Source organism: Ooceraea biroi, chromosome 8 (genome assembly GCF_003672135.1).
Source record: "Ooceraea biroi isolate clonal line C1 chromosome 8, Obir_v5.4, whole genome shotgun sequence".
NCBI lineage: Eukaryota > Metazoa > Arthropoda > Insecta > Hymenoptera > Formicidae > Ooceraea > Ooceraea biroi.
Genome location: NC_039513.1, coordinates 2,012,184 through 2,036,640, shown reverse-complemented (window position 1 = coordinate 2,036,640; position 24,457 = coordinate 2,012,184). Strand labels below are relative to the sequence as shown.

The 24,457-nt window shown below is 37.5% G+C and overlaps 2 protein-coding genes across 2 annotated transcripts; one reads left to right on the top strand and one right to left on the bottom strand.

Annotated features, from left to right (window-relative positions):
- Positions 1–9,938: 9,938 nt before the first annotated feature.
- On the top strand, positions 9,939–10,919 carry LOC105283545 (golgin subfamily A member 6-like protein 6). Its single transcript, XM_011346379.1, has one exon. It carries the CDS (start codon positions 9,939–9,941, stop codon positions 10,917–10,919), a length of 981 nt encoding a protein of 326 aa, XP_011344681.1.
- A 5,372-nt stretch (positions 10,920–16,291) lies between these two features.
- On the bottom strand, positions 16,292–23,880 carry LOC105283538 (serum response factor homolog A-like). The gene is made up of 6 exons (XM_026972042.1): positions 23,830–23,880; positions 22,575–22,788; positions 22,379–22,474; positions 21,939–22,196; positions 16,460–16,714; positions 16,292–16,362 (listed from the first exon to the last, which is right to left on the bottom strand). Exons 1-6 carry the CDS (start codon positions 23,878–23,880, stop codon positions 16,292–16,294), a joined length of 945 nt encoding a protein of 314 aa, XP_026827843.1.
- Positions 23,881–24,457: the final 577 nt, after the last annotated feature.

The following is a 24,457-nucleotide window of genomic DNA, read 5'->3' as shown; positions in this document are numbered from 1 at the left end:
ATCGGATCAGCCGTTATTGAGATTTGATAATCGAAGGCTCTCTCGAAACGTCGTCTCGGGTAAAGAGGCACTCTGCTTCTCGCGCTGCGCGTATACTTGGTGCGAGACACTACCGTGCCTCTTGATTACTTCGTTTTCCTCTTTTACCTTCCTTATCACTCAATTACATTATAACATACAGTCCCATTTTAAAATATAGAGTATCTCACAGTATCTAATTATATTATACAGGGTGTCGACTTTTGATTATACTATATAGAGTGTTATATTATACAGGGTGTCGACTTTTGACTATAATATATAGGGTGTCCGATTTTAAGTGACCAACCCGAAAAACTTGTATCTCTGTTTCGAGAAAAATTTGACACGATAAAGTAAACGTTATATATTTCTTCCGATAATTAAAATGTAAAAATAAAATCTGTTAAGCTATATTACTTCGCTTTCCTCTTTTATCTTCCTTATCACTCAATTATATTATAACATACAGGTCTCAATTTTAAAATATAGGGTTCTAACACTATCTTATTTATATTATACAGGGTATCGACTTTTGATTATACTATATAGGGTGTTATATTATACAGGGTGTGGACTTTTGACTATACTATATAGGGTGTCCAATTTTAAGTGACCAACCCGAAAAACTTGTATCTGTGTTTCGAGAAAAATTTGATGATGATATATTATACAGAGTGTTGACATTTGATTATACTATATAGGGTGTCTGATTTTACTTGACCAACCCGAAAAACTTGTATCTGTGTTTCGAGAAAAATTTGACACGATAAATTAAACGTTATTAATTTCGATGATTAAAATGTGAAAATAAATCTGCTAAGCTATATTAATTCGCATTCCTCTTTTACCTACCTCATCACTCAATTATAATATAACATACAGGTCTCATTTTAAAATATAGGGTATCTCACACTACCTTATTATATTATAATAATAATAATATGTTTATTGAATGAGAGTGAAAACCCTCTGGTACAAAGTATACAAAAATGGTTAGACATCGTATAAAGTATCGTAAAATTGAGTACATACAAAAAAGAAAGAAAAAAAGTGTACGTATACATGTGAGTATAAGCTCAACCGAAACGATTAAAATTAAAAAAAATAAAAATTAAAAATTATGGAGTCATTTCAATTTGGCCAGATCCAAAAAACGAGGCAAAGCATTTTTTAACCTGTTATGAGATACATAAAAAAGATCAACACAGTCTGAAACGCAGTTCGCCAACATACAAATACGGTTAAGCGGTTTGTATTTACCATACAGAGTTCTATGTGGCTCGACAGAGAACAACTCATGGAGTCTCAATGATCTTCCAGGAACATATAGCTCAACACGCTTCAACAATTCAGGGCAATCAATTCTATTGTTGATTAAATTAGTCAAAAACATAAGATCTAATACAATTCTTCGTTTCTCTAACGTTAATAAGTTCATTTCATCCAATAGGTGATCATAATTATGGTCGTAGAGGTGCATTGGCTTGCGCAATTTATAGCTAATGCTTCGAAGAAAGCGATGCTGAACTTTCTCCAGCAAGTAACAACGAGATGTCAGGTAGGGGGCCCATATCACCGAGGCATACTCCAATTGGGATCTCACAAAGGCGCAAAATAATAGTTTTAGTGTAAACACATTATCAAAGAGTTTGCAAGCACGCGTCACAAAACCAAGTCTCCTGAATGCCGAGTTTGCAATAGAATTTATGTGCATATCAAATGACAAATTACTACAAAGAGTTACTCCGAGATCACGAACCAACTCAACCCTCAAGAGAGGATTACCACACAATGTGTAATTATGTGAGTAGATTTCTTTCTTTTTGCTAAAATGAATAACTTGACACTTAGATAGGTTAAAATTTATATTATTATCCTTATACCAGTCGTCAAGTCTAAAAAGATCTTGTTGGAGGAGCTCAACATCAATTGGCCTCGTGATGCGGCGAAAGATTTTTAAATCATCGGCATATAGCAAGATTCTGAGTGGAGATAGACGTTCTTTAGGTCATTAATAAAATAGTTGAACAATAAAGGGGCCACGTGAGAACGCTGGGGCACGCCTGATGTAATCGCGATATCCCTAGAAAGAGACCCTCCGAATTTTACATTTTAGACTCTGTCTTTCAAAAAACTCGACAGCCAGTCCAGAAGAGCTCCGCTAATCCCAATATTGCGCAGGTTATCGATCAGAATTCCATGGTCAACCCGGTCAAACGCCTTTTTAAAATCAGTATACACAGAGTCAATCTGATATCCCTCCTCAACGGCTGTGACAATATAATCATAATAGACCATTAAATTCGTTGTGGTCGAACGGCCCGCTACAAATCCATGCTGCTCATTGATAATCACACCTTTTAGTAACATAGATAATTTTTTCGCAATAATGTTATCGAGAACTTTAGGTAATAGACTTTGTTTACAAATAGGTCTGTAATTGGAAATGGCAGCCTTGTCACCTCCCTTAAAGAGTGGAGTTACAATACATCTCTTCCATGCCCGAGGAAAAATGCCACTAGATATAGATTTGTTAAAAATAAGCCACAATATTCTAGAGAGAATAAATATACAGGATTTTATGAATACAGGAGGGACACCATCATTTCCTGGGTCAGATTTCAATTTCATACTGTTTATACACTTAAATATCTCTTCAATTCCTATATTAATATTTGTGATATGCAAATCTGAATTGTGAGTTAAGTTATGTCTATTACTTACTGTATCGCACAACGAGTCATGGCTAGCGTAAACCGATTCAAAGTAATCCGCAAAGTGGTTAGCTATAGTTAAACTATCATTAATATAGTCGTCATTGCAGTAGATATAAGGTGGAGGTGACTTATTCTTTGTGAAACTGTTGATGAAATTCCAAAAAACATTGACATCATCAGATAGACAGCTCAGTTCTTTTCAGGTAATTCTTCCAAGCCAGACGCGATAGAGCTTTACATTGTGATCTTAGATTAGAAAATTCAAGATAGTCTGAAAATAGATTAGACCGTTTAAAGTTGCAGTGAGCTCTTTTCTTAAGTCTGACGAGTGATATCAATTCCCTGGAGAACCATCTAGGGTATGCGGATGACCGAATCGTGTACACCGGCACAAAACTCGCGATTACAAAATCGAGATGTGAGTAAAAGAACTCAACCGCATCGTCAACAGGCAAGCTCCTCAACTCATCATCCCACTGAATATTTCCCAAGTAATCATTACTCGTCACGTAATTCGTACATTTAAAGTTTCTCACTTGCGTCAGGGAACCACTCACAGATGCGCAGTTTCAATCGGTAAAATCATGCTAAGAGGCGGATGGTATTTATCGCAAACAATTAAAAAGTCAGAAATCAGGGTTACAGTCAACATCGGGAATACAGAAAAAATCATATCCAATGTATTACCGTCAGTATTGCAAACGGTATTATGCTGGTAAAGATGGAGCTCATTAAAACAGTTTAACAGAGTATCTAGCTGTGCTGACATATTACACGACCGATTAGAGTTATATCTATGTATCAGAACTCCGTTAGGATCAACACAAACAGACACATTAGGGAAGTTATAGTCCCCCGCAATTAAAATATCAGTATTTAGTGCTCTGTTAAACAACCCGCTAACAACAGTACAATGTTCTTCGTACACGGACACATCAGAGCACGGAGGTATGTAAACAGAGCCAACGATGAGATGTTTTCGGTCGACTCTAACGTCAACAAACAAGTGCTCCACGGCGGAATCAGGTATATTTAAAAACCTAGAGGGATAACATTTTCGAACCGCTATTAGGTCACCGCCACCACGAGCGAATGCACTAACTCTAGGGTTTCTATCTCGACGGTAGACATTATACTGATTCAAACTCAGCTCGGCGTTCGCTATACCATCATTCAACCACGTTTCCACAAATATGATAATGTCAAAAGATTCAGATGCTGAGAGCAACGCACAACGCAAATCTGATAATTTGGTTCTTAGACCGCGCACATTCTGATAATGTACCAGAAGGTAGTTTATTAGTTTTTTGCAACGCGAGGCTGCTTCCCATCTACAATCCTTGGCACTCCACCTATGTATCGGATGGTTTTATTTTCACCCGCATCACGCAAATCCTGCAAGCGAACTCTGAGGTCAGCCAAATGATTCCTTTGTCTAGGTGTCATATCTTGTCGTATCTTTGCTGGACCAGTATACCTTCTTTTATTCCGCAACACCGACAATACAGCCTTCTTCGTAGGAAGTGTAACTCGTAGAGACCTAGAACGTCCCTGTCTTTTTTCGCCCAGTCTGGAGAACTCAAAGCCAGGAGCACCGTCCGGCAGAATAGATTGAAGGATATCCTTTACCAGCACTGCATCAGAAATCCGGGAGTCATCCGTCTGGGCTGGTTCATCCAAGGAGAACATAATGAGGTTCAGAGCTCTATTGTTCCTCTCCTCTAACTCCTCCAAAAGATCCTCCTCAGACAAGGCGGATGAACCACAGCCATGCCGATCCGCCCCTTCCAGTCTATCGATTCGCTCCGACATTCTTTGTATATCTCTATTAATTGGTTCAATGTCAGCCCTGATCATGTCACACAAATCCTTCCGAAAGTCAGCAAGTTCAGAACGAATCATATCCTGGATTTTAGCAAGGAAAGATTGGCTTCCACCGTCAGAAGGTTGAGGATCATCGACAATAACACAATTCAAAAACTTCCCGTCACGATGTGGGTGACCCGTTCGGGGAATGCACGCAGGGTGTGATGATGCACCACACAAATGACAGAAAACAGGTTTGACAACAACTGTGCCGTAGCCCTTGCATGTTTTCTTTCTTCCATAGTTAAACGCTGAGGACAAGACCCTCGGAATCGCAACGGAAAATCGGGATGTGCTGTTTGTGAGAGAGCGAGAGGCAAACACGTCCGACCTCAACTGATGTCTGTACTGTACTCTGTACAGTACATATTATACAGGGTGTCGACTTTTGACGATAATATATAGGGTGTCCGATTATAATTAACCAAACCGAAAAACTTGTATCTCTGTTTCGAGAAAAATTTGACACGATAAAGTAAACGTTATTTATTCCGATGATTAAATTGCGAAAATGAAATCTGCTAAGCTATATTACTTCGCTTTCCTCTTTTAACTTCCATATCACTCAAATATAATATAACATACAGGTCTCATTTTAAAATATAGAGTATCTCACAGTATCTAATGATATTATACAGGGTGTCGACTTTTGAATATATTATACATGGTGTCCGATTTTACTTGACAAACTGAAAAACTTGTATATTTGATATTATAATATATTGGGTGTTCACTTTTGATTACAATATATAGGGTGTCCGATTTTTATTGACTAACCGAAAAACTTGTATTTCCGATATTATAATATACTGGGTGTTCACTTTTGATTACAATATATGGGGTGTCCGATTTTAATTGACCAACTCGAAAATCTTGTATTTGTGATTCTAAACAAATTTGACGCGGACTTCCGTTTCCGGTGCTAAGGTGACAAACACAGGTTTTAGCGGAGGAATATTAGCGATGGTGGAGAAGAGAGTGAGAGTGGAGTTTAGAGATGAGAGTTGAGTGTGTGAGGAGCAGAGGGGAGAGAGAGTGAGAAAAAGTGGAGGAGAGTGAATTGGTTGAGAGAGAGGAGAGTAAGTGGACGAGATAAAGTAAGAGGCTAAGTGAGGTTAGAATCTGGTCAAAGAGTAAGACGAGGATAGAGAGGGGACGTGTAGAGAGAAGGTGGACAGGCATAGAGTAGTGAGGAGAAATAGAGGAGAGTGGGTGAAGACAGAGGGCGGTAGTGTAATAAGCTAGCAAGTGATAAAGATAAGTGATAAGGAAAATGGAGAAAAAGGCATGGGCGGTAGTGAAAGTAAGTAAAGGGAAGAGAGAATTGTTAAAAGAAGGAAGTGGAGGAGAGGAAGAAGAGGTGTTTATGGAAAGTAAGAAAACGCCGAGGTCGCCAGAGAAAGGGAGAGAGGGTGGAGAGATAATAGGACAGTAAATAAGGGAGGTCATAAGAGAGGAGTTTAAATTTTTGCTGGAAAAAGCTAATGAAAAGATTATAGAGCAGGTGAGAAGATTGATTGAAAAAGTAGAGAGCATGAGAGAGGAAATAAGGGAGCAAGAGAGAAAGGGGAAAGAGGAGAGGATGGAGCTAAGAGATAGAGTGGAAGGGTTGGAGAGGAAGATGGAGGTGGAGCGGGGAATTAGAGAGGGGAGAGGAAAAGAAGAAATTGCAGAGGGGGTTAAGAGAGGCTGGGAAAAGAAAATGGGGGAAATAGAGCGTAGAATTGAGTGGAAGGATAAAGAAGAGAGGAGAAAGAATATAATAATAAGAGGTATAGAGGTGAAAGAGGGGAGGAGAAAAGAGGCGGTACAGAATTTGATAAATCAGATAGGAGCAAAGGTAGAGATTCTTGATTTTAAAAGAATAGGTGGGGTAGGAGAAAATGGGGAGGAATCAATTTTGGTGAAGCTTAAAAATGAAGAGCAAAAGAGAGAGATAATGAAAAAGAAAAAAGAGTTAAAGGGAAGAAAGGAGAGAGTAATGGAGGACTGGACGTGGATAGAGAGGAAAATGAGATGGAGGTTGGAAGAGATAGCTAGAGAAGAGGAAAGAAAAGGGAGGAGGGTGTGGATAGGTTATGGGAGGATTAGAATAGAAGAACAATGGTGGAAATGGGATGAAAGTGAGGAAGTGTTAAAGGATGAGAAAGGAAGGAGAAGGGAGAGGATGCAGGGAGAAAAGAAGGAGGAGAGAAGAGAAGAGGGAAACTAGAGAGGGAAGAGTGGATGAGAGTGAGGGGGGCGAAGGAGGAGATAGGTAAGGATTGGAGTGTAGCATTTTGGAATGTGGCGGGGCTACATAATAAGGATGAAGATTTTTGGAAGAGTTTAAAAGAGTGGGATCTTATGGTATTGTCGGAAACGTGGGTGGAAGGGAGAGGATGGCAAAAGTTAAAAAGTAAATTACCGAAGGGATATGTATGGGCGATGCAAGAAGCGAAGAGGAAGAGTAAGATAGGAAGAGCGATGAGAGGTATGGTAATGGGTATAAGGAAAAGAATGATGGATAAAGGGAAAAAAGTGGAAGTAGGTGAGGAAGATTTAATGGTGGGAAAGATAAGGTGTGGAAAAGACAGATGAAAAGTAGTAGGAGTTTATGTGAACGGAGACATTGAAGAGAAGTTAGAAGGAATTGAAGAATGGGTGGAGGGAAAGAAGAAGGGGGTTAAAACGATAATAGGAGGAGATTTTAATGCGAGAACGGGAAGTGAAGGGGGAATATTGATGGGAGAAGAGGCGGAAGAAGGCGGAGGTAGGAAGTCGAGAGATGGGAAAGTAAACAGGGAGGGTAGAATTTTGTTAAATTTTTTGGAGGAGAAGGAATGGGTGTTACTTAATGGTAATACGAGGGGGGATGAAAGAGGAGAATTTACGTTTACGGGAGGGAAGGGGTGCACGGTCATTGATTGTATAATAGGAGATAGAGAGATAAGGGAAAGTGTAATTGAGATGAGAGTAGCAGACAGAATAGACTCGGATCATCAGGCAGTGGTAGTGAAGATAAAGGGTGAGGTGAGCAGAGAGAAGGATTGGAGGGGTGGCGTAGAAGAGAGAGAGGAGTTTGTAATGAGGAGGGGAGGAAAATATTCAGAGAAAGGTTGGAGAAGGTGGCGCTAGGAGATGGAGAAATTGGAGAAGAATGGGAAGGGTTAGGGGAGGTTGAGAGATGCAATGGAGGGGACGGGGAAAGTAATAGGGGATAAAGAAAGAAAAAATAGGGGATGGGATGTTGAATGTAGGAGAGAAAAGAGAGAGGTAAAGAAGGAATTGAGGAGGTGGAGAGGAGGGTGGAGTTCGGGGAAGATATACAGGGTGTCCCGGGTTTTAACCGACAAACTGCGGGAGCATATTCTACTAGTGGAAATAAGAAAAAATTCTTATATCGAGTTTGCTTAGAAATGCTTTATTACAAAGTTATAAACCAATATTGAAAAGAAATATGAGATAAGTAACAACGGAACATAGTGTAGAATTTGGAAGGTCGAAGATGTTTATGTTATGTGTATTCACATGTATTCATGTTCACTATGTTGAAACGATTCAGTATGATTGTTACTTTCACAACAGTAGCTGTTAGATTTCAATCGTCGTGTGAACTAGCAATTACTATCAGAATGCCAAAAGTATTTCAAATGAGGAATACACTGATATTCATTTCGTGTACGGATTCTGTGACGGAAATGCACGAGCTGCCGTACGAGAGTATCAACGTAGATTTCCTAACAGGAGAGTACCAGATAGTTCTGTGTTTAGTAATACCCATTTCCAATTACGTAATTTGGGTTCATTTCGACCTATGAATGAATATGATGATGTTCGTTCAGCTCTAAGACACCGACGACGCTCGGAAAGAATCTTAAATCTTCGCCAAAACAGCTGGATACAGTTAGACGGTTGTCCATTGCACTATGCTAGACAAGTTAGAAACTGGTTAGATGAACATTATGCTCATAGGTGGATTGGTCGAGGAGGACCGGTTTTCTGGCCTCCAAGATCGCCCGATTTAACGCCTCTTGATTTTTATTTATGGGGAACTTTAAAAAATAAAGTTTACAGTACAGAAGTAATCTCGCTTGAAGATTTAAAGCAACGAATTACTAATTCAGTTACTGAGATGCAACAAAATTTTCAGGAATGTCGTACTGTAACAAATTCTGTACTACGTCGATGTCTAGCTTGTATCGATGTGCAAGGACAACATTTTGAAATGCGTCACTAAATCATTGCGTACATAATTTTTATTTTTGTGAAAAAATCCGTTGTTACTTATCTCATATTTCTTTTCAATATTGGTTTATAACTTTGTAATAAAGCATTTCTAAGCAAACTCGATATAAGAATTTTTTCTTATTTTCACTAGTAGAATATGCTCCTGCAGTTTGTCGGTTAAAACCCGGGACACCCTGTATAAGAAAAGTAAAAGAGAGTATAAACAATTATGCGAAAATAAGAAGAAAGAAATGAATGAGAGACAGGAGAGAGAAGCAGAGAGTGTGAGGAGGGAAGAGGAGGTGTGGGAAATAATAAATAGGGATAGAAGAAAGAAGAAAAGATTTAATAAAGGTATAGAAATGGAAGAGTGGAAAGAACATTTTATGAGGCTATTGGGAAGAGTGCAGGGTAGAGTGGTTAGGGGAGAAAGGAGGGGGGTGAGGGAGAGAGACGAAGAGGAGGAGATAAGCAGGACAGAAATAAGAGAAATAATTGGAAAATTGAAGGATGGAAAGGCGGTGGGAGGGGATGGGATACCGAACGAAGTATGGAAGTATGGAGGAGAGGAAATAGAATGGATATGGGGTTTTTGGAATAGGATGTGGAAGGGAGAAGGATGGCCGGAAGGGTGGAAAGAGGGTTTGATAGTGCCGATCATAAAGAAAGGAGAAGGAAAGGTGGCGGAAAAGTATAGAGGAGTGACACTAATGTCTACGTTATACAAGGTTATTTATGTGATGATCCTGGCAGAGAGATTGAAGATAAAGATAGAAGAGAAGGATGTTTAGAAAAGAATCAAACAGGATTCAGAAAGGGATTGGGGACAATAGATAATATTTATGTGTTGAACTACTTGGTGAACAGGCAGATAGGGAGAAAGAAGGGGAAGTTAATTGCGTTATTTGTAGATTTGAAGGCAGCTTTCGATTCAATGGACAGAGGTGTATTAATAGAGGCGTTAAGAAAAAAGAAGATTAGGGAGGGGCTGGTGTGTAGAATAGAGGAAATAGTGAGAGAGTAAGGACAAAGAGTAAGGTGAGAGTGGGAGAAGAGGAGGGAGAAAGTTTTTGGACGGCAAGAGAGGTGAAGCAGGGATGTCCGTTAAGCTCTATTTTATTTAATATGGTGCTGGCGGATTTGGAGGAAGAGATGGGGAAGGTGAGGTGGGGAGGAGTGAGGTTAGGAAGGGAAAGGGTTTATTCATTGTCGTATGCGGATGATGTTGTGTTGATGTCAGAGGACAAAGAGGGAATGAAGAGTATAATGGTGAGGCTGGAAAAATATCTAGAGGAAAAGAAATTGGAATTAAATAGTGACAAGACGATGGTAGTGAGATTTAGAAAAGGAAGAGGAAGGATGGATAAAAGGATATGGAGGTGGAAAGGGAAGAAAACAGAAGAGGTCAAAGCGATTAAATATCTAGGGTATGTGTTTCAAAGAAATGGGAATCAAGACGCGCATGTGAGGGATAGAGTAAGAAGGGCTACAGCGGTAATGGGGCAGATTTGGAGTATAGGAAAAAGGAGGTTTGGTAAAGATATGGGTAGAAAATTATGGTTATTTGATAAATTGGTTTGGACGGTGTTAGCTTATAGAGTAGAGATCTGGGGGTGGGAGGAAAGAGAGGAGATGAAGAAATTAGAGGAAAGGTATTTGAGATGGTGTCTAGGTGTAGACGGAAAAAGACCGAGCTATTTAATAAGGGAAGAATTGCAAAGAGAGAAATTGAGGGGAAGGGCGGCGAAGAGGGCATGGGGGTTTGAGAAAAGGTTAAAAGAGGGAAGGGGAGGGGTATTGACGAGAAGATGTTGGGAGGAAGTGAAGGAGAGAGCAAAGAGAAGAAAAGTGGAAGAGGGATGGGAAGAGGAGAGAAAAAGACATTTTGAGGGTAAGGGATGGAAGATAGAGGAAATGGAGAAAAAGAGAGAGGAGGGAAGGTTTTGGTATGGAGTAATAGAGAAAATGAATAAGGAGAAGCAGACGGAGGAGAGGTGGAAGAGGATAAGGGAGTCGAGATATAACAATTGGTATAAGGAGGTGAAGGGAAGAGGACTGCCGGGATACTTGAAGAAGGGATGGGGGAAAGTAGATGGAGAAGAGTAGCAAGGTTTAGGCTAGGAAATGAAATGGGTGGAGGAATGTACTGGAAGAATGAAGAAAAAAGAGTATGCAGGTTGTGTAGAAAGGAAAGGAAGACATAGGAACACGTCTGGGAGGAATGCAGAGAATGGAAGAATGGAGGAGGAAGTTGGCAGAATGCGGTGGGGTGGGTATTAGGGGCGGAAGGGGAGGGTGAATGGTGGATGAGGGAATTAGAGGAAGAAAGAAGAGGATGGGAAGGGGGAGAAATGAAGAAGAGGATGAAAAGGAAGGTGAGGATGAGGAGTGGTTGGAGAGAGAGTGAGAGTGAGGTATAGGGGTGAGAAGAATGCGGGGAGTAGAGTGAGTGAGAGGAGGTAGGAGATGTGTGGGGGAGAAAGGAAAAGAAAAGAAATGGAAGAAAGATCTTAAAATGGAAAAAAAGTGAAAGAAGGAAACTATGGATAGGGAAGCAAGAGGAAACGGAAGTCCGAGGGAGGAGGTGGGTGCGTGCGTGCGTGCGTGCGTGTGTGTGTGTAGAGGGAGAGGAGGGAAGGTAGCTTTCCTCGTCTCTACTCGCACGAGTAGAATAAGTAGGTTAAGTTAGTGTAAGATAGTTTTTAAGATAGTTTTTAAGTTGGCTAAGATTAGGTTAAGTGTTTATGTACAGATTGTAACCCTGAGGGGATCAATAAATCATACATACATACAAACAAATTTGACGCGATAAATTAATCCTTATTTCGATGATTAAAATGTGAAAATAAACTCTGTTAAGCTATATTAATTCGCTTTCTTCTTTTAAGTCTCTTCTCAGTCAAAACCTTTTTGTTTCGTTCACTTTTAATATACAGGTTGTCCCATTTTAATTATAATATATAGGATATCTCACTTTATCTTATTACAATATATTTGGTGTCGACTTTTGATTATAATATATAGGGTGTCCAATTTTAATTGACCAACTGGGGAAATCTTGTATTTGTAATTCTAAACAAATTTGACGCGATAAATTAAACTTTACTTATTCCGATGATTAAAATGTGAAAATAAAATCTGTTAAACTATATTAATTCGTTTTCTTCTTTTAAGTCTCTTCTCAGTCAAAACCTTTTTGTTTCGTTCACTTTTAATATACAGGTTGTCCCATTTTAATTATAATATATAGGATATCTCACTTTATCTTATTACAATATATTTGGTGTCGACTTTTGATTATAATATATAGGGTGTCCAATTTTAATTGACCAACCCGAAAATCTTGTATTTGTGATTCTGAACAAATTTGACGCGATAAATTAAACTTTACTTATTCTGATGATTAAAATGTGAAAATAAAATTTGTTAAGCTATATTAATTCGCTTTCCTCTTTTAACTTCTTTCTCAGTCAAAACTTTTTCTGTCGTTCAATTTTTACACGTGGACTGCCACGTCCCCCATATATGGATGACAGTTCTTTTCACGTAATTAGCAGAATTATATAAATAATTTGCAAGTTTTTTATAATAACAATTATATTTAATAAAAGGATATACAGAATGGTATGACATACTTAATTTATGCTGGTCGGTCAACGTGTTAATATACAGATTGTTTCATTTTAATTCAAATAAATAGGATATCTCACTTTATCTTATCAAGAGACACGGTAGTGTTTCGTGCCAAGTGCTGCGCGAGACCGCATTGTGACTCCTTTACGGTAGTTGGTGGGCAGCGGGTACGCAAGATTATCAGATCTCAATAATGGCTGAATTGATCAACAAGTTCTGAGTAGGCGCACTCGATAGCTTGGCTGCGATTTGCATAATAAGTGTTTTTATTTTTTTCCTACGTGCCCTACGAGCGGAGATATTATGACCCAAAGTCGAAATCTCGAAATTTACATGTAAGAAAGGTCGTCATGGTCGTCATCATCGACCACAAAGTTGTATCGTTGATACTTCTGTCGCAAGAGAGCGCTAGCGATATATCTAGGTATGATTTGTACGTTATAGTCCTCGAGTGAGCGACAGCGAGAGTGAAAGAGCCAGCGAAAGAGTAATCGAGCATAGACGTATAATATACCACAAAAGTTTAATTTATCTGCCATACCAACAACTAAAGTATTAATAGCTAAACAGCAGTATAAAGTAATGAATGTTGTATTTCATTATGGCCCAAATATTGAGGAAGGCCATTATACAAATATGTGTAGAGAAGGTACATCTTGGATTGAAATTGATGACGCACAAATAAAGAAAAAACAATGGCCTAGAGGTGCTAAAGGTATTCATGTTTTAGTTTTACAAAAAGTTGGTAATAAATAATTAAAAAAAGTAAACCAAGTGATATGTATCTTTGTATGCATACTAAAAAAAGTTGTGATATCCGTACAAAATTACCTTTTTAAACAAAGGTAAAAAAACGCCAAGTATACGTGTGGTATATGTCTTGAAAAAACTCAAGTGGTAGTACACGACAAACAATGATAATCTATTTGGAAATATCTTTGTGTCTCGAATAAAGTAAAGTTGTAGTACCTTTAATATTTAAAACTACCTTTGGACCTTTTGAAAAACCAAAGTGGTAGTATCTTTAATTTAAAAAAATTAACCAAGTGATATGTACTCCTCTACAAAACGAATGATATCAAATAATTGCGCCAACTATAAAAGTATGTGAAATATAAATAGAAAATTAAACATTCTACATGTAATTAAATGTGATTATAAATATGTGTTTTGAGATAACTTAATCAAAACCGCAACATTTTTCCGTAATAGAATTCACCAGTTATCTAAAAAGTGAACTAAAGGTGTAGAAAATGATGGAGAGTTTTTAATATCATACTGTATAATCCGTAAATAAAGATTGAATTTTGTAACAAAGTAGTAGATTAATGTACGCACTAATAATATATTTAATAAAAGATGTATTTTAAAAATATAATCAATTTTTTACTACGACAGAAAAAAATAAAAGTTTTCAATAGAAAAAACTTGGCGCTGCTGGATTTCAAAATATGAAAGAGTAATATCAATTTCTAAATTATATGACTTCTATACAGTGTGATAATTTTTCACCGCCCACTAAGCACACAGCTTAGTAAAGTAGTAATTAATGAGTAAAGTCAATGGAATCACCGCGAATCTTTAGCCGGGTGTACATCAGTGAGCTGCGCGCCTGGTAGTGTGCGTGAGTACACGGCCGCTGTGTTCATGCTGTTAAGATAGTTTGTGTGACTCACAGACGTGTATACTTCTAAATGACGGTGTTATTTGCTGGTATTTATTTAACAATAACTCTTTCATTAAGCATCTTTCATTAAGCAGTAGAGAAAAATAGTTCAGAACTTTGTGACTCAACTTTTCATAAGGAATAACACTGTGTGCTTAGTGGGCAATGGAAAATTAACACCCTGTACACTTATAGTTTCTTCGCACGAGTACTTACTAAGTCTTCCTGATTCTTTTTATTGTATGAAAGAGTAATATCAATTTCTAAATTATATGACTTCTATATATTTATAGTTAATGCAGCAGCGCTAAGTTTTTTCTATTGAAAACTTTTATTTTTTTCTGTCATAGTAAAAAATTTATTATATTTTAAAAATATATCTTTTATTCAATATATTATTAGTGCGTACATTAATCTATTACTTTGTTACAAAATTCAATCTTTATTTACGGATTACACAGTATGATATTAAAAACTCTCCATCATTTTCTACACCTTTAGTTCACTTTTTGGATAACTGGTGAATTCTACTACGGAAAAATGTTGCGGTTTTGATTAAGTTATCTCAAAACACATATTTATAATCACATTTAATTACATATAGAATGTTTAATTTTCTATTTATATTTCACATACTTTTATAGTTGGCGCAATTATTTGATATCATTCGTTTTGTAGAGGAGTACATATCACTTGGTTAATTTTTTTAAATTAAAGATACTACCACTTTGGTTTTTCAAAAGGTCCAAAGGTAGTTTTAAATATTAAAGGTACTACAACTTTACTTTATTCGAGACACAAAGATATTTCCAAATAGATTATCATTGTTTGTCGTGTACTACCACTTGAGTTTTTTCAAGACATATACCACACGTATACTTGGCGTTTTTTTACCTTTGTTTAAAAAGGTAATTTTGTACGGATTGTAAATATACCCGGAAGACCACCGCATCTAGAAATCTTCAGTAATAGAAAAACTTATTTTTCCATAAATGTCCAGGTACGAATTTATTAATATATTTTAATATACGTACTTATGGCCTATCTAATCGGATAATCCAATTAAATAGTAACAAACGGATATATCCGATTAAAGGTAAATATTCCGATGAGGGGAGCCTGCCCTGATGACCTTGACCTTGACATATGTTATAGAGGTCACCCTCCTGAGTGACCTTCAAGAGGTTTTAGCTGACGCTCGTTGTTTACTAAAAAGTTATTAACAAAAGAAGTTTAATGATTTTGCACGAATTTTCAGCCGTCCACGACAAGCAAAAGGTTGTATTTTCCGAAACTGGAGCCCCGGACACATACGCTCGGTTTCAGCCCGCTTCGCGGAAGGACGAGGGGCGGGGGCTTCGTCCCTCCCCCCCCCCGCCAGAACCAGTGTAACAGATTTTACCGTACAGATTTTGATCACCTGGTATACGGCACGGATCCCGGCGGGGAGGGGGGGGCGAAGCCCCCGCCCCTCGCCCAGTGTTCCTAGAACCGAGCCGCGGCCAGCACGAAATGACAACTGGAAGGGGTAGTCACGTGACGCGCCCGAGACTCGGGCAACTTCGAGCAGTAGAAAGAGACAGACGGCTTTCTGTCTCTTTCTTTCGCTCGAGCTCGCTCGCGGCTCGCGGGCCGCGGCACGCTAATGCGCCGCGTAAATGCAAAAAATTTCGAGATTTCGACTTTGCATTACAATATCTCTGCTCGTAGGGCACGTAGGCAAAAACTAAAAACACTTTTCTCATGTAAATCATACCCAAGCTATCGATTGAGCCTACTCAGAACTAGATCAAGTCAGTCGTTATTGAGATCTGAGAATCTCGGGTACTCGCAGCTCGCCAACTCGCGTAAAAGAGTCACGGTACGGTCTCGCGCACTACCGTGTCTCTTGATATATTTCAAATGAATAAGTTATATAATTATTAACGCACTCACAAAGAATAAAGAAAGAAAATTTGCAATTTAACATTACATATAATTATATGTATGTATTATTATGTTGTGTTATACAAATTATTTATAAAATGTAAAATATTTTTTAATTATTATATTTTGGCGGCCGCCGCGTCCGCCTCGTCCGCCTAGTTCGCCTCGTCCGCCTAGTTCGCCTCGTCCGCCTCGTCCACCTCGTCCGCCTCGTCCGCCTCGTCCGTCGCTTCCGCCGCTTTGCCGTTTCATTTTACGGCAGCCACCTCGCTGGTAATACCAGCGGGCGCGGGATCGGCTGGCTCCTCTTCTTTTTTTTTCTATCTATAATAAATAAAGACATAAATTATTAATCACATTAACGAATAATATAAGGAAGAAAAAGGGGAAAAAGAAATTATATAATACTTCTTTTCATTACCTTGTTGTTGTTGCTGCTCCTGCTCCTGCTGCTCCTGCGACTGCTGCTGTTGCTCCTGCTCCTGCTGCTCCTGCAACTGCTGCTGCTGCTGCTGCTGCAGCAGAACTTGCAGCAGCTGCTGCTGCGACTTCTGCTCCTGCGACTGCTGCTGGTGCTGCTGCAGCAGAACTTGTAGACCTTGCAATAGTTGCTGCGTAGTTGCAGCGTTCTTCTCTTTCTTCTCTTCGAGGAACATTTCTTCATCATCTATGACCTCTATAACCAAAATATACAATATCTTGTATATATATGTTATTAAATTTATATATTTATTGAATTTTCGATTAATGTTTTAACCTCTACACACGGTCCGAGCTGCAGGATCTCCAACAAATCGAATCCTGCATATCGGATCGTGTGTAGAGGTTCATCGACGACTTATTCAATAACAGAAAAAAATAAGTTCGCAAGAAATAGTATTAATATTTTTATTCTGTACTTATGCAACATGTTGCGTGGCTCTGTGCTCAGTCACTCGATGTATCGCCACGCGATACATTTTTTTCACGAGGCATTTTTTTATTTTCTTTCGCCGTTTTGCTCAAGCACAAAACATTTCCTTGTAATCTTCTCGCCTTGATAAGTGGTACCGTATGTATAAAAATACATGCTTTTCTGAATCTTGGCGTTAAGTTAGCTATATCGCATTCGAAAGGGAAGGAGACTTCGCGTTCGTAAGTCTTTCAATTTTCTATATTACTGTTAATATAATTCTTATCATTTTCTTTTCCTTTATCTTTATATTCTCTATAGTTTTTAAATATTGAAATATGTGATAAATTAAGAAAAAAAGCTAAGCGAAGTTGTTTGGAAGCTTGGCTTCATGATGATCGATACAAATGTTGGATACGTAAAGTATCCTGTGATGATAGCCTTTTCCATTGTACTATTTGTAATAACAATTTCTCTTGCAACTCAACACACGTTTCTAGACATGCCAATTCTATGTGTCATTTAAAGAGTTATAAAGAAAATACATCATTATGTGATGATGGTAATAATGTAAAAAATACAAGTAAAGCAGTATTTAAAAAGAAATGGCTAGATATAAAGAATTTTCAATTATGGTTACGTGAAGTTCCGAATAACAATAGTTTATGTTTATGTACGATTTGCGATAAATCTTTTGCTGCCTATTTTTCGCATATTCACCGGCATGCAGAAAGTGAAACTCATTTAAATCTTCGTAAAGAAAAAGGGATTGAAGTGAGTGAGATAAATGATACGCAAATCAATGAATCTCTTTTGTCGTTTGATAAGCGTAAAAAGACAGCAGAAATAAAATATACTGCTTTGATGGCAGAAATCAAATGTACCTCTTCACAATGCACACAAAATTCTGAACTTTTTTCAACAACTAAACGATCCTAATGTGTTGAATAGTATGAGCATGGGTCCAACGAAATGTAGCAATATAACTTCTAACGTCTTGTATTCCGTTGAAACTGAACATGTCAGTAAGAAGCTTCAGACAACAAAATTCTCTGTTTTCATAGATGAAACATCAGATATCTGCAATGAAAAATGGATGACATTTTTCGTTCGATATGTTGATTCTGAGACACAAAATGTTCGCTCACAATTAGTGCAACTCATTAATATTAATGCAACAGATTGTAGTGCTGATAAGTTATTTAACGCATTTAAGAGTGAAATGTGGAAATTACAAATTCCATTCCACAATATTGTTGCCCTGTAATGTGACAATGCCTCTATAATGACAGGGAAACATTTATCTTTTCATAGTAAATTAAAAGAGATGTGTAAACATTTGCTAACATTGCCATGCCCATGCCATTCTTCTGCATTAGCTGCTCATGCAGCTTGTGCGAGGATACCGTCATATTGTGACGACTTTTTAAGAAAAATAGCTTCTTATATTAACGGTAGTCCGAAACGTTCGGCAATTTTTCACGATTTTTGCGACTGCTTTCAAGAAAAGTATCGTAAAATTTTAAAATTAAGTGATACACGCTGACTGTCTCGCTACACATGTGTTGAGAGACTTCTTCAGTCATGGGATACTATTCGACATTTTTTGCAAGAAATGGTTGTAAGCGACAAAAGTAAATCTGCACAACCACTTTTGTCTGTGATGGATAATGTGGAATTAAAAGCATAGTTTCTTTTTCTGAAATATATTTTATATTTCTTTAATTCGTTCAATGCATTCTTCCAATCCGCGGAAACAAGAATCCATTTATTGCAATTGAAATCAGCTAACTTTCTCTTGCAAATCTGTGGAAATTTTCTTCAGAAAGATTATTTGAAAGACGTAGCCACAAATATTAATTTTGCACAGAAAGAAAATCAGAAAGATATAAATGATATTCTTCTTGGATCAGAGTGTGAACAGTACCTTGAAGATTTACTATTAGAAGGTCACATGGATGCAGTTACACAAGTACGACAAAACTGCTTGCAATTTTACATAACTGCTGCAGAGGAAGTACGTAAAAGATTGCCAATTAACGATGATTTTTTGAAAAAAATGCAAGTTTTCCTCCCATCAATATCTTTATTCGATAGTGACAGAGACACATCGTTCCAGCACGTTTGTCTCATTGCAAGAAATATTGGTGGCTTCGATGAAGAATCGTTAAAATACGAGTGGTTTACATTACCAGCTGATTTCACTGCAGAAGAGAAACAATTTATCTCTTTTAGATTTTGACGATATGTGGAAGAAAATTTTGCAGCGCCAATTGTCCAATGGCGTTTATAAATATCCCAATTTAAGAAATCTTTTGAGTGCTGTCCGCTGTCTTCCAAATTCAAATGCAGATTCAGAGAGAACATTTTCAATTCTAACAGATATAAAATCCAAAAAACGCAATAAACTTTCTTCAATGTGCGTTAATGCGATTTGTGTTATAAAATCAGCCTTGAAAAGCAGAGGCGAAATAGCTGCAAATATGAAAATAAACGAACAGCATTTATCTTGTATGGTATCTGAAAAATTATATGCAACTTGTCCAACAAGAAAGAAAAGTAGTTTTAATTTACATGCTGCGGATGAAAGTGTTGGTTGCTCATAATCATGATGTGCGAAAGATATCTCGTCTGCGAAAGACAGACATCATACTACAAATGTAAAAGTGTGCGAAAGATATCTCGTCTGCGAAAGACAGACATCACATTACAAATGTAAAAGTGTGCGAAAGACAGACATCACACTAAAAATCGCCAGATGTCTTCTATACGGCATAATGTGGTAAAATAGGGCTCCTGGCGAAGGACCACTTCAAAAAAACCTAACGCGCCATTAGTGAAACCTCAAAGGTGGTGCGGAAGTCCACTATATATGCATACTATTAATTGCAATTAATATATAATTATATAACTTATTCATTTGAAATATATCAAGAGACACGGTAGTGCGAGAGACCGTACCGTGACTCTTTTACGCGAGTTGGCGAGCTGCGAGTACCCGAGATTCTCAGATCTCAATAACGACTGAATTGATCCAGTTCTGAGTAGGCTCAATCGATAGCTTGGGTATGATTTACATGAGAAAAGTGTTTTTAGTTTTTGCCTACGTGCCCTATGAGCAGATATTGCGACGCAAAGTCGAAATCTCGAAATTTTTTGCATTTACGCGGCGCATTAGCGTGCCGCGGCCCGCGAGCCGCGAGCGAGCCCGAGAGAGTCCGAGCGAGCCCGAGCGAGCCCGAGCGAGCCCGAGCGAAAGAAAGAGACAGAAAGCTGTCTGTCTCTTTCTACTGCTCGAAGTTGCCCGAGTCTCGAGCGCGTCACGTGACTACCCCTTCCAGTTGTCATTTCGTGTTGGCCGCGGCTCGGTTCTGGGAACACTGCCCCCACCTTCCCCCGAAGCGGGCTGAAAACGAGCGTATGTGTCCGAGGCTCCAGTTTCGGAAAATATAACCTAACAAGGTTAAGTTAGGTTAGGTTAGGTTAGGTTAAAGCAGAGAATACTTTGTATTTAACTGTTTATGCTTTTGGTTAAAGTGAAGAATACTTTGTACTTATATTAAAAGAAACTATTCTATATATTAATGATTCACTGCATTAAATGACTTTTCTTCCTTCGTTCATATACATATTCGTCGTTTATATCTTTCAATATTCAATATTCTTTCAAAATAACTACTATATTTTCGAAATTTCTTTTGTTAATAACTTTTTCATAAACAACGATCGACGACTAAAACCTAGTGAGGGTTATTCGGGAAGGTGACCTTTGTAATATATGTCAATAGTATGTTCTTGGTTCGCGTAGACAGCTGAATATTCGTGCAAAATCATTAAACTTCTTTTGTTAATAACTTTTTAACAAACAACGAGCGACGGGTAAAACCTCTTGAAGGTCACTCAGGAGGGCGACCTTGACAATATATGTCAAGGTCAAGGTCATCGGGGCAGGCTCCCCTCATCGGAATTTACCGTCGTATTTACCATCGGAAAACAAGAATAACAATCGGATATACTATTTAATCGGTTTATCCGATGGAAATTTTTCTCAGTGTATAAAACCAGTTCTATTTCAATCTTGTTTAGAAAAACTAAAATTGTAGACTATAAACATTTCTAAAAATCATAAATATTAATTGATAGACTATAGCAAGACCCAATATGGAATTTCTGGATATTGTAGCAAGATATGCGGGAAGTACACATGACTCAACTATATTCAGAGCATCTAGAATATATACGAAACTGGTAGATCGAGAAATCCATGGTTCTCTACTGGGTGATGCTGCATATGCTAGTACAAGTTTTCTTTTTATGCCTGTGGCTAATCCACAAAACGCAACAGAAGAACGATATAACAGAGCACATAAACGTGCTAGAAATACAGTTGAAAGAGCGTTTGGAATTTGGAAAAGAAGATTTCTATGTTTAAAAAAGGTCTAGGAAATAATCTTACGACTGTCTCTGATATTATTATTACTTGTACGATACTTCACAACATAGGTCTACGAGTCGATGATGAAATACCTGAAAATGATGGAATTGAACTTCTGTTAGACGAACCAGTTCCATACGAACCTGTACATGTACAGCCACTTGAAGGCATCGCTGCGCGTCAAGCATTAATTCGTAATCATTTCACGTAATTAAAACAATAAAACAATAACAAGATTTTATTTAAAACATTATAAAAGTGAACGAAACAAGATATTGTAATTGTAACGAACAATAAATTGTAATTAGATTTAAACTAAAATAATAAGATTTTAACAAAACAATTTATTAAAAATATTAAAATATTTAAAAAATCTCTAAATATTTATGTTTTCAATATTATTTTCTTTGTTAAACATATCATGATATTGTTTTTCGAGAATTTTTAATTTTATTTTGGCAGCCTTTTTTGATAACTCAGTTATCTCGAGTTGTTTACGTTCATTTTCTGCACGATATTGTTCTGTCATTACTTTATACCGTACAGTTTCTATATTTAAAGCGTGGATCTCACGTTCATTTTTACTTAATTCCGCATATCTATCCATTCTTGCATTTGTTTCATTTTGGAGAACATGTGCCCGTATATCTTGCCCTTTCAATTGCAATGATAACTTTCTCGAAGATTTTGCATGCGTTCGACATGATGATAGAGGAGTCGATTTATTGCCAGCATCATTGATAAATTCTATATCAAGATCCTCTGGACTTTCGAGACATAATCGTCTAGCCTCTATATCATTTATATTTTCTACCTCTCGTTTCTTATTATCTATAAGTTTCAATTTTTATATAAATGATTGAAAATAAATATATCGGTAGTAATAGCAATATGTAAAACAAGTCATGGGTAAATATGTGAGTGAGTAAGTAATTAACTATATATTTACATGTGTATGCGCGTACGCACGTATAATTACTCTTTTATATTTATTCGTTAATAATATTACCTACCCATATGTTGTAGCGTAGCAGTAGCAATAACTGTCGGAACAGAGGCATCAGGTTTCTTAAAAAGTTCATCGTTCACAGCTTCAGGAGTATCATTATCTAATGATTTTAATAAATATTAAATTGTTTGAATGGATACTTTGTACTACAATTACATTTAAAAAACTTAAAACTTTGGAGCAATGCGTCAATATTGTACCAATTATTTCTTTGTCAGAAGTATCACAATCGACTACATTTGGTATCTCGACTATAAGATGTGGCACAGCATTAGCAACTAGTGGATCAATGGACACGTCAAGTTGTACTTGTGCACCACTGGACCGATGTCGATACTGTTTTTCTGCAACTAATATGTCTCTTTGGCGATGTTTTATATTTTTCCATAAAGACTGTAATTGTTTTACTGTTGCCTATATAAAGTAATAATTTAGGAAATAAGATGATGTACATCACAAAAATATATAATTGTACTTGTCTATTTAAGTATCTAATATACCTTTTAGATTATACTGGAGCATTGATTATATTCTTCCGAAATTTTTTCCCATGTTTGACTTTTTTGTTTATTGCTATTACTATCGGTATTTTTATTTTCGATAATATTACTATACTTGAGAACAAGCTGCTTCAATAATGTTTTCTCAGTTTCAGAATAAATTGGTCTCTTTTTGTCACACATTTTATTTAAACTGTTACTTAAAATTCGTAGCGTATAATTATTAAAATTCGTATGCGAATATAAATCTTAAACCCCGATTCAACCGTAAATTACGGTTCAATTTGCAGTTCAGCTGAGCGATGAATCGAAGTTTTGGTTACAACGCGACTTACGTGAGCTGCTTTTGAGAACTGTTTATCAAGAGACACGGTAGTGTCTCGCGCCAAGTATATGCGCAGCGAGACCGACCGTGTACTGTTACGCGAAGCGACGCTTTCGCAGACACTCCGATTATTAGATCTCAATAACCACTGAACGGATCAAGTTCAGAGGAGGCTCAATGGTTAGCTTGGGGTCGAATTATGTAATAAAAGTGTTTTTATTTTTCTTCTACGTGCCCTAAGAGCGGAGATATTGCAATGCAAAGTTGGAAATGACGATTTTACGATTAAGATACTCCGTTTTCTCCGTTATCGTCAAGTGTGGGCAAGGAGGGTTGCGGAAGGGGAGAAGAAATGTGCTACAGAACGTTCTTCATTAGCTAGAGACTTGGCCAATCAAGAGGCACGATAATGTCTCGCGCCATGTGTGAATATTAGTGTTTACGACGTGATGAAGTGCAAGAAGTAGTTTGAGTGAGTTCAAGTGCAATAGTCCAGCACTGCAGCTATAAAGAACACATGTCAAGGAAGATGTGAGACCGGGCGGAGAATCCGAACGCAGCCAAGGAAGACATGTGCGGCTGTAAGTACTTTTGGTTATGTTGATTAGCTGTCAATAATTTTATATCTACGTTCTTCATGCCAGTGTTACCAGACTGTTCGCAACTTGCTAATAATTGCATTTCTGTCCTTTATCAATGATTAATTTTATTTATTGCATTTCTGTTCTTTAATCGATAATTAATTTTATAAATGTTCTATGTTCTTCATGGTAACTGTTCGCAACCTGCTAATATAGTTTATTGCATTTCTATTCTTCTATTGATGATTACTTTTATAAATTTTATATCTTTGTTCTTCATGGTATTGCTAAATGTTTATTGCATGTGTGTTCTTTTAGTTTATTGCACTTCTGTTCTTTTATCAATGGTGAGGATGACAGCGGAAGAGTGATATGAAAGTTGGATGGATGCGGAGAAACATTTAGAGATAAAGAGTCAGGCATGAGTTCCTTTACGATGGTGAGGTTGATGTCGGAAGAGTGATGTGAAGCTGGGATGGATGCTGGATGGATGCAAAGAGAAATATAAAGATAAGGACATAAATTTTATATATTTTGACCTATATTCTGACGTTCAGCACGTTAATCATTGTTCTTTTATCGATGATTAATTTTATCAAGCGACGCGGTAGCGTCGCGACGCCAAGTGCATAAAGAACAAGGTTCCGAGCGTTGAGAGCCACTGCATAGACGTCGCG